Below are 16,745 nucleotides of genomic sequence, written 5' to 3'. Positions count from 1 at the left end.
ACTATCATTTCTGCTCAACACGTGTTCGATTCCTGATGACACACTACCACACTGAAGATACCACCCATCATGGAGAAGAACACAGACAATGTCTTATTAAATCAACAGATTTATTTACAGAAAGAACAAAAGTATGTTTGTTGACGGTTGCCGCTCCCGTTTGGGGCAGGAGTACTGTGTCGGGTTCCCACAGAAAGAATGAATTTACAAACAGTGAAGAGAATACAGACTTTTAAACCAAGGACCAATCAACAGATGAGACTAAGCCTACACTGATCTTTTACAGAACCTCCCACCTGACCCCGCCCACAACTCTCCTGCCCACAACCCCTCAGAGACAGCGTCAACCTAGATACAACCAAAGTTCTGTCAGAGAAAAATAATAATAATAAAATAAAAAAAGGAGGGGAAAAATAAAATAAAATTCAAAACAACTAACAGAGAAAACAGACATGTGGGCCTGGGTGCCTTTGGATGGTGATGATGGTGGAATTAGTACAGCACTGGCAAAGAGGTCAGAATTAAATACTGAGACCCACTAGAATAACAAAATATACTTGCTTGTTTGTTGTTTTTTTCCTCACCTTTTTTGTCTAATACATAAACAGCAGAATATTCACTGCCCTTACCTTTCCCTTGGCAGAAGCCACACAAATGTCACACACCAAAGTTAGGTCTATACACTGACAGCGGTCGTTAATCATTTGTTTTCAAGTCATGTATAATTTCTCATTATTATTTATTCATATATATATATATATATATATATATATATATATATTTGTTTTTTAAAAGCCAAGCTAGAGTTTGTAATCTGTCGCTATGCTTCCTAACATTGATGAATCTGTAGCCTGGAAGAAAGAAGGTATGTTTCTCTAAGTAGAACAGCATCATGAGGGACAACAACAACAAAAAAGGCTTTAAAAGGGAGGGGGGAAAACACAGTAAAAATGGAACCTCGCCATCCCACCCCATCCCACCCCTTCCCCCTCCCCAGGTTAGCTGAGGCTCTGTGTAAAGCAGATGTATGTGGCTGGCAATACAGATCAATGAACGTAGCAAGGAGCGTGACACAACATTCCACAGCAGTGGATTGTGAGGAAGTGCAGGGGAGAGCGTCTCATGGGGTAGGTGTCTTTACACGTGTGCAGCGTCTGCACCAAGGGTTTCCATAATCTACACATCTACACTTACCCACAATTGTCTGATGTGGAAATGATGGTAATGTTGCGCGCGCTTATGCTAGTGACGTCCATGGAAACCTATTGCCGGCTTGACACCCAAAGCCATGAGAGGACACGTGGACCCTGCCCATGCAGCAGGGCATAGGAACTCAGGACAAGAACAACATTTTCAGGTAGGTTTTTCTTTTGCTTACTTTTTTTTCTGCTTATGTGTTTTTAAATTCACCAATTGTCTGCAGTTGTTTGTTTTTTTTTCACTAATGTAACATTTCTTTTGATAGGTATAGATGTTTTGTTTTCCTCTAAGACTGTGTCCTTTAAATGCAAATGAACAGATCTTGGCAGAACGTGAGGAGTTGTGTTCACACTCGACCTCCACATCATCCTCTTCTTCTTCAACTCGTTTCTACACTTCTATGTTGTTCCCTGCATACAGCCTGGTCCATGTTCGTGCTGAAACACAAACACACACATTGTGATTAAAATGACAAACAACCTTACAATTACTGTCATTGTATGTGAGTGTCAACATATACAACTGCTACCATCTGCCTGAGGAACCACAGGGTCTCCCAACAAACAGTCAGTTCTGAGGTTGCCACTTAAAAAACAACGTCAACTATCTAGTCAAAATAATAAACAGAGAAAAGATTTTAAATAAATAAATAAATAAAAACATAAAAATATTGACGTCAACGAAAGAAGGGGGATGGAGAGTTCAAGAGGCATCTTGTGCACTCCGATAATAAGATGCGTAGAGTCAACTTCCTGTGGGAGAGCGTCTGATTCTTAGTCGACACAGAGTTAAACTGCTCCAGCACCCCACGAGCACCAGGGTGGGGAGTCTTCCTCTGGATGAATCACCATCATGACTCACTCAGAACCAGATGAGACGCCGACCAAATAAATAACACGTGGTTAACAATCAGCTGTATAGGGGGGGATTCTAGAGCGCAAGCTTGGCAACCAATTCAGATCTGTTCACAGACAAGTTCACACAAAACTAGTATTTTCTCTTTCACAACCTGAGGTCAGAGTGTGGGTTTGTTGCTATGACAAGTTCCACTCTAGAGCCAACTTGCTTGATGGCAGGCTGGCTTTTAAGGTAAAGCTGGTGTGTAATTGTCTTGTTGAAGACTAAAGCATTTATGTATTTAAGGCTGAAATCAGCCAATTAACAAATTCACTCCTCATGAACTACAGCCAACTTATTAAGCATTAATTTCGGACAAAAAGGCAGCCCCGTTTTATGAGCTCACACTGACAATGGGAGATGGTGTCTTGCTACTCTTTTCTGAAAATATATTGTTAGTGAAACAAGAATCAACATTTTGATTTACCCTGCAATTACCGTATTTTCCTGACTTTTAACCGCACCGTGTTTAAACCAAATGATAGTATTTTATGTAATTGTATAAAACAAACCTGTGTATTGACCACACCCATCGAACCCCTGGCGACGCAATACCATGAACAATAATATTCTGAAACACTTGCAGTGGGAATCACAACCATTGAATTAACAAGTTTGAGAAGGGTAAGGGGGGGACGACACATCTCCACCTTTACTAACGTTACACTAACGTAAGGCCTTGCTCCAATGCGGTCTCTCTTCTCTCAGGATTGTTTCATTCCTATGTGAAGCCATTTAACATCATCCTCAAGTGGTTGTGATCACTTTGAACCCAAGACTGCCTTTTATTGGTGAGCTGATTTTGAGAAATAAAATTGTGCAGCAAACGGTGTTTCTTGGTTGCTATGGTTAGCTAGCCGGCAAAGGAAAATTAAATAACCTTAGCATGTTTAAAAGGCACAGCCAATGGTAATATTAGGTCCCTGAGATTCAATATTAAACTAAATAATGCACCACACTAACAAAATGATTGTTTCCTGCTGATATTTTGTATTTGTCCAAGTGAAAAGTTTTATAAGATTATTCAGTGTGGAAAATCCAGAATACTGCAATATTGCAGGAAGTTGGAATTAAACATTTTCAGTGGAGAAAAAAAAAAAAAAACAACAACCTAAAAAAATAAATCAGCCTGAAAATATTCTAGTCATTTTTTTTCTGTCCCAACACAATCCAGGCCTAAACATATCCAGTTTCATCGTCATCACTGAAACAGAGATGTTTGTATTTTAGTGTTGCACAGTGAAAAAATGCCACTATATATAGCACTGTTTGGTCTTGTGTGCACTAGACACCTCTAACAGTCTGAGCTCAGGACTCCTCACCTGTTTCTATGGCTTGAACTTCATTGGTCTTCCACTGCTCTGCGACATCATTGGCTAGAGGATCATCTGGGTTTGGAGCACTTAGTAATGCTTGGATGGACAGCAGAACTGTGCGGATCTGCAATGCTGGGGACCACTTATCTGCAATGGGTGAGACAGAGGATTTGTTTGCATGTGTGTGAGAGGGAGCGAGAGAGAAAATGACCAGCATAGAATGTTAGAGAAACAAAGAGAGAGAGAGAGCGAGAGAAAGAAAATGATCAGTATAGAATGGAGGAGAAACAAAGAGAGAGCGCGAGCGAGAGAGTGTAATTCATTGAGGAGAGTTTCAAGTGTCTATTTTGAGTGGTACAGGCAGCGCAGTGTGATCGTGGCATCTAGCAGCTCTGACACATGTGTATCGAGAGGTCAGAGGTGTAATCTGAGTCTATGCTGATCTTTTGGGAGATTAAACAGGCAAATCCTCCACAGACCTCACAGGCCCTGATAACCACAAACAACTCACCGTCACAACTGTGAGTGCAAAACAAAGAACAGTGCCAAGAACAGCATCTCTACATGTGCGAGTGTGTATGCATGCGTGTGTGTGTGTGTGTGTGTGTGTGTGTGTGTGTGTGTGTGTGTGTGCGTGCACGCACACTGGTGCAGGTCACGGCTAACCTTTCAGGATGTCTAGACATATTCTGCCCAGCTTGTCAACATTGGGGTGGTAGATTTTGGTCATGAAGCGGACTTTGGGGGCAGCCATGGGGTACTCCTCGGGCAGGAAGAGCTCCAGCTTGAAGGTCCCTCCCTCGAACGGCGAGTCCTGTGGCCCAGCGATCACCACGTGGAAGTAGCGAGCATTCCCCTCGTCTGGCTCTGCTTTGATGCCTGGCACCGGCTCTGCCAACAAACGCTGCGTCTCCTGAGACACAAATACACACACAAACACAGTTAAAAGGACTGAAGTTGCGGTCATGCACCTGGACGTAATGTCATATTGGACGCAGGCAGCAGATAGGGTGATGCCGATGCTGATACTGCTCTGTACTGAAATCCTCCAGACAGCAAAGGGATAGCCGATATAACCAATTAAAAACATTAATCAACTTGATCTTTATGTTCATATCTGCCTATCTGATCACAAGTTGGGGGGTGGGGGTGATTCTTCTTAAGGATGAAAGACAAGCAGAGGACAAAACCTTTAGGATACCAGAACGAGGTATTAAATGTTGTATAAGCTCCTTTCACATCACAATCTGTTACAATGCCAGATGAAAACAATCCAAAGCACAGGCCTAATGAATTCCCATTCCCACTTAGCCGTCAATCACTGCCAAGTTCCACGTGCTTCCCTTTCATTCCCACATTAAACAGCAGCTTACGGAATAGGCTACCGGGCATTGAACCTCCGCAAGACGCAAAGCAGTCAGCACTGTCAGCAAAGATTTCCAGTGTAGAGACTGAAATGGTCATTAATGAATGCTCTTAATCATAGCTAAGGTCTCATGCCAGTTAACCTAGCTATCCCAGCTGTCTGACACTACCTTAGGGAGCTCTTAACAGTTGGCAGTTGCTAGGGTATGTTAATATGAACTCATTAACTGCTAAGTTAAACGTATGTATTTGGGGGCCAAGCAGCAGAGCTGCATCGGCACTCTGAGTGTTGCTACCTTTTCTTTTCTCTCTTCTTAACCGTTATTAAAATTCATACAAGTTAATGTGAGGACACTAATGTCAGCTTTCCCCGCTTAAACCCTTTAAGGTTGCTTAAAAGGAGCACTTGTACATCAAAATAAAAGCGTTCAGTGTTCATGGGAATGACTAGAGCGGTGGCACTCCAAGTGGTACTGGTTCATGAACATTAACATCAGCATGAGCTGCAGTGTCAACACTCCTTTCCACTGTTTTCAGCAGCCACATCCACCCCCCATGACCACCACTACAACAGCCATGTATTCAGCCATGGACTCTCAACACCAGAAAAAAAGTTGTATGAACAGGCCACTGTCAACAAAAACTATGTCTGAGGGAACAAAGAGATTGACTCAGAGGCCAGTACTGTCAAATGGAAATCTACCACTGAGCTGTGCTCCCCTGGTGACTAGGTCTGCTTCACATGGTGGAACTTGAAACTGAACTGTGGAAACATACCATGTGAATGTAAGGAATGCGTTGCACCATATACCGATACTGAAAAAGTACTGCGGTACTAGTACCATACCAGGGCTACCATGCAAATGGCTATTTGAATGGTCTCTTTAAGCAACGCTGACAGCAGTGACGACGTGCTAACGGTGTGTGTGATTTTGTGGGAAACAACCCTGACTGAGTTTGTAATATGTGCCGCAAGAAGCCTGAAGAGGATCAAGAGCAACAGTAGAGAGAGCGGACCACTTTTTCATTTTGTTCAGAGAGTACACTTGAAGAGATGGCAGCAGCTTCAGCGACACCTGAACTCACTGACAGGGAAGGGACCCGTAAGGGGTCCGCCCCTAAGAGCAGCGTGTCTAACCTGGCCAAACATCTGTCGGACAAACGTCACGACTTTTTCGAGGAATTCAAGGGCCGACAGGTGATTTTTTATGTATGCATTACATCAACTGACAAAGTTAAGAAACAATGTTAAGTGCAAACAACATACTACAATTGGACAAGACATTTTCAACTTGTGCAGTAATTGGATAGACTAGCAGATAGAGTGTAAACAGTATAAGCAGAGTAAGGTGGACCCTGAGCAGTCGGCAGGGAGCTATATCTATATATCTACACTAATTTGTATAGTGCTTAAGGCAGATGACAGCCAATCAAAGTTCAAAGGTCAGATTTTAGCCCCAGGTTTGCTGAGGAATCCAACAGCAGAGGGGGAGAAGCTGTTGCACAGTTTGGTGGTACGGGTTGCTACGATATGGTCAGCCAGATGGCAGAGGGACAAAGAGCTTGTGGGAGGGGTCGCCCACAATGCTGGATGCCTTGCAGAGACTGTGTGTGTGTGTGTGTGTGTGTTCTTGGCATGTTGGTTGGAGCGAAGAGGAACACCAATGGTGTTCTCGCCTAACTTGACGATCCTCTGTGGCAAATTGCAGTTAGTAGTGCTACAGTTTCCATACCACAGTGATGGAGTTGCAAGCACACTCTCTATGACGCCTCTGTAGAATGAAGGATGGATGGGGGAGGCTCACTTTCTTCAGTCGTCACAGGAAGAATAGCCTTTGCTGTGTTTTCTTGGCAATGGAAAGGCATTCGAGGCTTCAGGTGTACACCAAGCAACTTCTGTTGACATTCTGAACAATGGATCTGTTTATGTGTAGAGGGCTGCTGTGTATAGGACTTCCGGAAGTGGACAGCATCTCTCTCGTTTTTTTCAACGTTCACTCAACCAGGCTGCCAGCAGTTTGACCTCTTTGTATGCTGACTTGTCGTTGTTGGTGATGGGCAGTGCAGTGCAGTCGTGTGTCAGCAAAGTGAAGAGGAGAGGAGAGAGAGCACGCAGCCCTGCAGCATTCCGCTGGTCAGTGTGACTGTGTTGGAGGTACCAACGTGAGCCGACCGGGGCTGTGCTGTAAAGAAGTTTAGTATTCAATTACAGCAGGACATATTAGGCAGAGTCCACTGAGTTTCATGATCAGCTTCTGTGGGATAATTGTACTGAAAGTGGAGCTGAAATCAATGAACAGCATTCTTACACACGTGTTCTTTTTGTCCATGGGAGAGGTGGAGGACACAAATGGCGTCCTCAGTGGACCGGTTTGGGCGGTAAGCAAACTGGAGTGGGTGTAGTGATAATCTTCTGCTACTGGTCCAGTGTGAATGCAAAACATAATATTCCCGTCTTCAAGAAGGGCAAGGGGGAGGGGGGACTTCTATACAGTGTTGTTTTTCCCTGATCCATTCACGGATTTTGTATGTGAAAGGGGCTCATAAAGTATGCAAATAATGCTGTTGGAGAGACTGCAGAGACTTTTCAGTCATGCATATGCCCCAAGCTAACAAACTAGTTATCACAACATCTGCTATACCCACAACAGAAATAAATGAATGCCCACGTGCATCTCTATAGTGGAGTCACAAACGTGATTGGCCATTTCCCCATTTCAAGGTTTCATACACACTGTATAAAGACAGCATTGGAATTCTTTTTTCTATTCTTAGATTATGATACATCTGATCAGTCTCATAAAAAATAAAAAAAATCTAGGTATGGTATGGAAAAGTATTGAAAGTATCAAAATTCACGACTTGGCATCGCATCAAAAATGATGGTATCATGATAACACTAGGACTTACACTGCCACTGGTCCTATTGTGCTGTGAGTGTGAGGAAACTGCAATAGATATATTTGCATAAAACTGATGTCAGAAGACATAACACTTGAAATATATTGATTTCAAAGCTTTAGACTTAAGATTTACAGCTCAGCGTTTTCCTCCACAGGTTCTGCAAGCCATTATGTGTTCTATATAACTACTGCACGCATCTTCTAAAATTGTTCCATCTTGCTTAAAGCAATACATATGAGTGACAGACACGAGATGGCTCTTAAATCCCTGCAAATCCTGAAAATGCAGTTTGTTCTCACCTTAGAAACAGCCACGCTGTCAAATCCAGTACATATGCAGCATTCAAGACAGGTAATGTACCATTTTTTATGTCCAATGTAACTGCACTAGTTTTTTACATGGCAACAATCTGATGTCTACTTACTGGTATTCACCTATTCAAGTAAATAGGAACCTGGTCTTACATGATGACTGCTGACTGGATTGTATCATCTTGTAATGGATAAAATAATCCTATCGTCTGATTATGGTCCTCTGCTATGGATGTGACTTTAGGTGTGAATCCTCTTCAACAAATGAAAACAGGTCTACAAACAATTATCCCCTTTTGCTTTGCTATGGTAATTGAAGGGGTTTCTATGCTGGTTGCTAATTTAGAATTATTTGCTTTGCAAATCTAGTTGAAGCAGTTGGTACATGGTACGTTCCTTTTGGAGATTTCAACTGGAACGCCCCCTGAAGTCGGAATTCCGACTCGGAAAGTTGGATGAACCTCAGAGTTCCAGATGGCTGCCCCCAAACATCAACAGTGTGAAAGCTGTAGTAGTGTACTTTATAAGCACTTCTGTCTTATTTGTGTCTCATTAAATCAGTCACACACACAGTACTGTCCAACTTCTATCTGTGGACATTTGTCATTGTGGTCGCTACGGTGTCTGCATGCGCAAAATACACTGTTATCAACTGGTATTGCTACATCTGGTAATAATTGCTAACAACAACAATTGGTATTGCATGTTTTCTGACTTTATGTACTGGAACACGGTCAACTCGTGTGTCACGTCATGCCCAGTTCTGAGTTCCGACTTCTGGGGTAAATGGAATGCAGCAACATTCTTGTCTCTGACACACACTACACAGCCATTCTCACCATTATGAGAAGTCAGGCAGGTATTGTACAGAGAGCTCTAGTCTAGATTTACAACATAGAAGTCATGAACAAGTTCTACACTGTCTAGCCATGACTTTGTAATGTGCTCTCACTTCGAAGGCAGATGAGGTCGCCAAAGAGAAATGTTTGGCTTTTAATTCCATTATGTAGGCCTATCCTTATCAGCTATAATAGCTGGCCAGTTCCTTCAACAGCCAGGGACAAAGTTGATTGGGCACACTGGCTGTAGACAAAACACATCCAGGCTGAAGCACCAGCTACCGCTAAAAACACTTTATATATCACGATTATATCACAAATGCAGAGGCATAGTAAGAGGTTCATAAACTTCAAGGTATGTATGTACCATCTATGGAAAATCAAAAAATATTCATGAATGAATAGAAATTTCTAGAAACTACTTAAACTTACAGCGACCTGCTGTTCTTACAAAAAAACATAAGCACAAGATGACCTGCGGGTGCTCTTAAAAGATAGGCCTCCAGCAGAAGGACTGTGAGAATCTGATACCACATGAGGAATTGAGGAGGAGGGATGGATAACATACACACCTGAGAATGCAACGCTAACGGCACAACCAGGAGGAGATACACCACCACGCCTCACACACACACAATCACCTGATCACACAACAACTGGAGAAGTGTTTTCATGCTTAAGTTGAAATTGTAAAGCAAAACAAATGCTCTTAAGACTAAAGAAACAAACAGCAACCTATACCACACAACATAAAACACCTCACCATTATGTGTGAACATCAGGTTCAAGACCTGTAAGTAGATCTCACAAAAACATTAACCACCACAGAATGGTGCAGCTTGATCGTCCTCTGTGGAAAATGTGTAAGAGATCCCACATAAACATGCAAACTAACAAGCCTTTACTATTACTCTGTCTGCACCCACCAACCTCTCCGACATTCTCTTCGCACACAATTACAATGGCTGTGTGTCAAACCATTTGTAGAAAGGCCTGAAGAAACGTTTTAAAATCTGAGAGTGGTAAGTCAGTGAAGTACTTCATTACGCGAACAAGCCTGCTGTGCAAGACGCAGACGAGTAATCTGACATGATCACGGTCAGGCTGCTTTCATCTGCAGTTGTCCTTTGGTTGACAAGACTCGCCAGTCAGGCAGTTGCAAAAATTGACAAAATGCAACGTGTCTAATGCACCTAGCGACAACCCTTTCAACGCTGTAAACCGAGTTGACAGTTCAACACACTAAATAATGCATCGGCCCAACTTGCCACTGACTGCGACTTACTCCACAGCTAGCAACGTCACTTCACAAGCTGTGCTAATCACTCAATCTAACAGTACTTCAATGACTTGTAGACCGAATAACGGATTTGAGATGGGATGCCGATCATATGCATTACAACACTGTTTGTGTGGGGGCAACTGTTAACACTTACAGGCAATTTAGCTGGCGTCCTTTCAATACTAATCTTGCAATAACGTTAATTGTTGAACTAGAACGACCGGGTAGCTAGCTAGCTACCACGAAACCAAACGTTGCTGATTAGCTAATACAGCTGATCATTAAAATTATGTTGATTTTGGCCCAGTGTTCATCAATCTGTAATGGCGAAGCCAATACTGTAGAACTGAGTTCACACATTGGACAGCATCGCTACTCTGATTTCAACCATCGCTCAATAGGCCTTGTCACTTAGCATTTAGCTTACTACTGAGAAAGCCTGCAGTGTCATTTCCTTAGCTGCAGCATAGAAACCAAACGAGCCAATTTCAATGAGACATTTTTTTTGCATTTGAAATATTTTTGTAGGGGCAGTAAACAACAGGCATAACTATCACCACTTCCCTCGCATCTTAGGCAAACTCTGTTACATATAACACGATAAAAGCACAACATTAGCTAGCTAGCCAGGTAGGTAGTTGAATGGCTAGCTAACTCACTAGCATACAGGACTAACAGAGGCTCGCTAGCTACATGAACTGAATGTAGCAGAAGCTAGCTACCCAGATAGCTAGGGATAGTCAGCTAGCTAGCTAGCGACACTGCAAACTATTGTGCACCCATAGACGAATATCGTCAAAGTGTAAGTATCTGAATGTGGTATAGGCACACAAGAAGCAACATCAACGGATGACTGACCACCACCATACTTTTCCGCCATGTTTATCGTGCATCCAGTTCAATTTTAACCCACCCTTATTCGGGCTGGAAACGAGGACTAGCTAAACGGAAGTTCATTTAGCAAGCGACAGCCATAGACGAGGCATATGCTTACCCATTTGTCACCTTGCACGTTACTTCATTCAGTAACTCAGGCGTTATTTCGAACTAAAATAATACCGAAGCACAACATACAAAGACCTAAATTATAGTCTTTAATAACAATGCACTGTTACCTTGATGATCCTACGGGGCAGTCCTGCCATCTTGTCTTTGCTGTGGTCTGTGCTCTGACTCCCAGTACTACTCCTATCGTTTGCATTTACGGCGGAGACACTCACGTCTTCCGGCGTTTTGCGTCACGACTCGAAAATGTAACGTCAGTGTTCTGAGTTGATTGGGAATGTAGTAGGTACATTAAATACGTTGTTAGTGAGTAGGGCTATAGTAAACATATACATTATATTTCTGTTACGTTTCACATTATCCAATAAATAAACAAAACTTCTGGCGGATTTAGATTAGTGGAGACAAATTGCCGTATTAAATTATCATTATAGAAATGTCGCTGCTCTGTTGATGAAATTGTATGCATCTTAATTGTCATTACTTCCCTGTAAAGCTATTGCACAATGGTAGATCACCCAGACTGAACCCAATGGATAGAACATCTCGGAGTTGTTCTGACACGGTTGTTATGTTATGTACAATACCTTTAAGTGGGTCTTGTCATGTTTCCCACACAAGCCCAAACCTCTAATCCCACCAATAAAGAATATAGTAAGCTAAATGAAAAAATATTTTTGTCTGATGCTGTACTCTAAAGCTGCATAAGAGTTGTGGAAGCTAACTATACCATGGCGACCATAATAAATGACTACATACAGATCCTTTGTATCCTTTGAGCATCATAAACACATTTATGAATGTTGATAAAGTATTCATAATGCATTATAGCAACTGACATAAGTCTACAAATGACTATTTATAAAGACATGACTGTCCTCAATAAGTGTTACAATGTTGTAGTATAAGCCCTACACAACTGTTATAATGAAAGCTTGTATGGAGTCACATATGGGTCCATTAAGAGCATTTGGTGAATAAACAGCATTTAACATAATCCAAACATGTCATTAATGCCATTATCAAGAGGTAAAAAAAGCTTTATTGCGCTTTCTGATACTTCAAGCTGTAAGGGCTCATTCTATGACACAGCAACACTTTATGAGTGCAGTCATTACTATGTATAAATATGTCTATAGGCTTATGTCAATCATCATGATGCATTATAAATACTTTATAACCTTTTATGAATGTGTTTATAATGCTTCGTGAATACTGGGTTTAACTAAAGTTTTACCGATTTTCTTACAGGCCTGAGTGAATTCTTTGTTCGTTCCGGAGAGATGCTTCAGTCTGTAAGCTCCTCCTCTGTTGGGATGCCACTGCTCCCGCGAGTGGGTGACAGATCAGCAGAAAAGGGACCCAGACCGCGCACTACGCCAGAGAGGAGGGGAAGCCACCAGTCATCCCAGACATGCATCATCAACACCACACCAGAGCAGGTAGGACAGCTTGTGTTAGCAGTGGACGCCGACATGAAAAAAATGTATTCACAGGTTAACAGTTGTGAGCCATGTGTAAGGTCAACCAATTTACTTGGAGTGATATTCTAATGTCTACATAATGTGAAGGTTTCATTGTTTGCACAGTTTACATTTTTGTATTTTTTTTTTTTTTTTGTGGTAAATAATCATGGTGTTATAGTAATATATAATTCCATGTGTGAGGAATACAATGTCACAAGGCAGTACTCACCATGAAATGGTAAGGCATAATGAGTACAAAAAGTTTACTCAAATATGATTATACTGATAAAATGTTTTTACATTTAATTTCTTAAATTCTCCAATAAAGTCACATCAGCCTTTATTCAATTTCAACTGTTTTTTTTTAAGAATTCTGCTGTAATAAATGCCACACATTTATTTGTAAGAAAATCAAACCTTTGCTGTGATATTCAACATACCTTAACTGACTAGAGGCTCTAAAATATTGATTTATTTTCAAAATTGATAACATTTGTTTTAACAGAGTGAATGATTTACCATTTGAGAATAAATTGCTTAACGAATATTGTAATTTTATGATAAAAATAAATTTAACCTTATAAGTTCCCCTGAGAATGCAGTAACAATTTGAGGTTAGTATACTTTTAAAAGACATTCCTTAACCACACTCACAGTCCCACGCGGGTTTCATCACCCCCCCCCAGATATGCCATTGTTCCAGCACTCCAGCACATAGGACCAGATGAACCAAGGTCTAATCTATTGCCTTCTCTGAGTGCACAGAGAGAACAGACAATACCAGCTGAATTAGAGGACTGATGCTCCCACTGAGCACTTGATTTGAGGCGCAGTATTCGCCCTGACAGGGCTAAACCAGACTTCCTAACCCGCTCAGATGCTTTTTCAGCCAAACCATCACACACAGATTTGAAAAAAAGAAAGTATACCTTAGCAGAACCTGTTATACATTCCATCCTGTTCCCGTATTTCTTGTATGAAGGTGACAGAAAATTAATAAATGAGTGGTTTATTGAGTACCCAAAGTACTTGAATATTAAAAGGTGGAGTTAGTGAAGTTAGTGAAGCTGTCGTTCTTTCACACAGTCCTCAGATGGAATGAAAAAAGTCAACCTTCTTTGTTCTGCCAATAGGATTTCCTGTTGACATTGTCTTTGCAAAGTCTTTCAACAGGTCCCACAGGGGTACCAGTGTCTGTGCTCATACCTGTCATATATAATTCCCCCAACGCTGGCCTGTTTTGTTTTCATTTCCAGCTCAAGGCACATCACAGTGTTCTATCCGACCTTTGACCTTCCTGCTCTATCTGCTCTATCTGCTCACTTGCTCGGGATTAGTCACGTCTTTGCATGTTCCTCCCTCCATGACCGGCCAGCGGTCGGCCTTCTCCGCCACCCGCAGCAGCAGCATCACCGGCGGCACACAGCGGGCCGTGACCTTCGATCGTCTGCTGGTCAACGTGGGTCACGACTTCAACCCCGACACGGGTCGCTTCCGCTGCCGCATTCCAGGCGCCTACTACTTCACTTTCACCGTGGGCAAGTTCCCCAAGAAGCTGCTCTCGGTGATGCTGGTGAAGAATGGCCAAGAAGTGCAGGCCATAGCGTACGACGACTACCGCAAAGAGGGCCGCAAGGTGCAGAGCCAGAGTGTGATGGTGAGCCTGAGAGCCATGGATACGGTGTGGCTGCTGCTCCAGGAGAACCAGCAGTACGCCCTGTACAGCAACGCTGGCCCCTACATCACATTCAGCGGTTACCTGGTCTACCCAGATGTTTCAACGTTTGCAGGTCACATCAACAACCACCTGCCCCCACCCGCTCTGCCATTCCCTGGCTGCCCTCCGCCAGGGGATTCATACTATGGCTGGACGAGGAGGGAGGACACCTTGGAGGAGCCCCGCTCAGCCTTCTCCATGGCCCGGACGTCTCCTACCTTGGGGGAGAGGAGCTTTCAGCAGGGCAAACAGGCACTGACCTTCGATGTGGAATACGTCAACATCGGGGGGCACTTCAACAAGTCATCGGGCCGGTTCACGTGCCACTACCCGGGGGCCTACTTCTTCGCCTTCACCGTGGGGAAGCACCCTCGCAGGGCCGTGTCTGTGAAGCTGATGCTGGGCAAGGGCGAGGTGCAGGCCATGGTGTTTGACGAGGACACATCCCGACGCCGGGAGATGCAGAGCCAGAGCCTGCTGCTGTCGCTGCAGAGGGGAGACAGCGTGTGGCTCTACAGCCAGCAGGATGACCGATACGGCATCTACAGCAACCAGGGCCGCTACACCACCTTTTCTGGCTTCCTGGTCTACACAGAGGCCCCCATGGGTATAGGCAGGACTCAGAATTGAGAGACATCCCATGGACTGTTGGGAAGCTGCACCTGCTCAGTTCTATTATGCTAAGTAGTACAAATGACATGCAACGTCTGAAAAAGTAGATTCTTAGGTTTTTTTATATGCTCATATATTTGTGCATTCCTATGCGTAATAAAAGCTTAACATACGTAGTCATAGTATTAAATTAAAAGTTTCAAAGACCATATTATCTTAACATAGAGTACTTCATAAACTATTTGTAGTCATTAAACTCAAGTTATTATGTAAATAGTGTATAGATTGGTATATATATGGTTGCTCATCAGAGAATAAACTAATGTAGACAAGGGAATATAGAGCAATTGCTTTATTGTACACCAAATATTTATTCTATGAGGGTTAATGTTTACTTTTTTTATGTATACACTGATTTAAATGCATCAGACATATACTGTTTTTACTCAACAAGGCTTTAAATAAAATCACTGAATATTGAAGTGTGTGTGGTTTCATTCTATCTGGTGAAATATGAATGGTTTGCTCACTGTTTTACATTTCATTGCTCTTCTTTACTCATAAAATGGTCAGCTGCATTAAATAATCACAAATACACACAATAAACATAGATATATAACTAACAAACTACACACATTAACTACACACATTAAGCTGTGAAAGCCCATCAGAATTCAATCACATTCAGTCACACAAATAATTATTGAATAGCCTTTGTGGCATCAATACGTTAAAAGTACAGTGATGTGAGTACTATAGCTAGATACTAGATACCTTTCTTTCATATTCAAAATGATATGCATGACTTGCATACGTTAAGAGTAAACTTGACTGGTAAATCAGACACTTCCTCCATCTTTGTCACAGTGTTTCCCCTTCATTCCCTTCTCAAACCAGCGTTACTGATAGTTCCACTGCTGTTGGGTTCTGGAAGCATGTCCCTTCCTGGCCGCTTTTCAAAAGACGTGATACTTGGAAGTCAGGGACCTTTGGTAAAAGAGAATGTTACCAATGTCAGCCCAGGCAGGATAAAATGCAGAAAAACAAGTTGAGGGGGAATTTATACAGTACCTGTTTATCATTTTCATTGACCTCATCCATTGAGGATTGTTGTTTACGCAACTTATGTCCAGCTTTGCTCTCAGTCTCAATATAGGCCACGTAATGGATCAAGGTATAAATTCTGCAGTAAATAAGCAGATAGTCAAGCACAGACGTGTATAACCAACAGATGAACGCAAAAACCTATCCCCCAAATTACAATATTAAATTGCATTAACTTTGACAAATATTTTGCAATCACCTGTGATATAGCATGGCAACAAATTGCACCACTAGAAGACAAGCAAAAGTCAATAGAAACATTAGCCCAACAGGGTCTAATGAGTAGGTCTTTGTTGCGTCAATGGTACCATTGGGGTATATCTTCGGGATTGTAATGGTGACAGCGTTTCCAATGGCTTGAAGGAATAATGTGGCCACCAGCCACAAAGCATTTGAAAAGAAAAAGATGAAGGTCACCTAAGGAAAACAAACAGTCCATTACTGTGTATAAAGCATTATCAAATGGCAGTTTTGGCCTGCTATGAGGACAAAGTCTACTGAGTGACCCCCGCACACAAATTAAATGATCAACTTTTGACCAACTTTCTAGTGGGCAGCTGCCTGGATATGTTGTTTAGCAGGTTTTACTTTGTCAAGATACATGACTATCCTGGACGCATTCCAATTCAAAGTGCTGGCAAGTCACAAGATAATAAGGGAAAAAACATCTATGTGTGGTCATTTTCTAGACTCTCTGCCTTCTTCTGGCTGTATACCTTTCCCCCTA

General features: G+C 42.3%; 2 protein-coding genes and 1 long non-coding RNA gene across 3 annotated transcripts; 1 reads left to right on the top strand and 2 right to left on the bottom strand.

Annotated features, from left to right (window-relative positions):
* Positions 1-93: 93 nt before the first annotated feature.
* On the bottom strand, positions 94-11,374 carry ube2na (ubiquitin-conjugating enzyme E2Na). Its single transcript, XM_012825045.3, has 4 exons — positions 11,230-11,374; positions 4,080-4,326; positions 3,420-3,560; positions 94-1,637 (listed from the first exon to the last, which is right to left on the bottom strand). Exons 1-4 carry the CDS (start codon positions 11,257-11,259, stop codon positions 1,591-1,593), a joined length of 465 nt encoding a protein of 154 aa, XP_012680499.1. The 5' UTR covers positions 11,260-11,374; the 3' UTR covers positions 94-1,590.
* Positions 11,375-12,095: 721 nt separating this feature from the next.
* Positions 12,096-15,098, top strand: c1qtnf13 (C1q and TNF related 13). Its single transcript, XM_012825028.3, has 2 exons — positions 12,096-12,561; positions 13,842-15,098. Exons 1-2 carry the CDS (start codon positions 12,534-12,536, stop codon positions 14,930-14,932), a joined length of 1,119 nt encoding a protein of 372 aa, XP_012680482.2. The 5' UTR covers positions 12,096-12,533; the 3' UTR covers positions 14,933-15,098.
* Positions 15,099-15,425: 327 nt separating this feature from the next.
* LOC122132804 lies at positions 15,426-16,422 on the bottom strand. The gene is made up of 3 exons (XR_006152319.1): positions 16,218-16,422; positions 15,986-16,097; positions 15,426-15,901 (listed from the first exon to the last, which is right to left on the bottom strand). It is a non-coding gene; the product is annotated as an uncharacterized LOC122132804 (long non-coding RNA).
* Between the last annotated feature and the right edge of the window lie 323 nt (positions 16,423-16,745).

Source organism: Clupea harengus, chromosome 3 (genome assembly GCF_900700415.2).
Source record: "Clupea harengus chromosome 3, Ch_v2.0.2, whole genome shotgun sequence".
Lineage (NCBI taxonomy): Eukaryota > Metazoa > Chordata > Actinopteri > Clupeiformes > Clupeidae > Clupea > Clupea harengus.
Note: the sequence above shows the minus strand (reverse complement) of the source record. Positions and strands in the feature narration are given on the sequence as shown.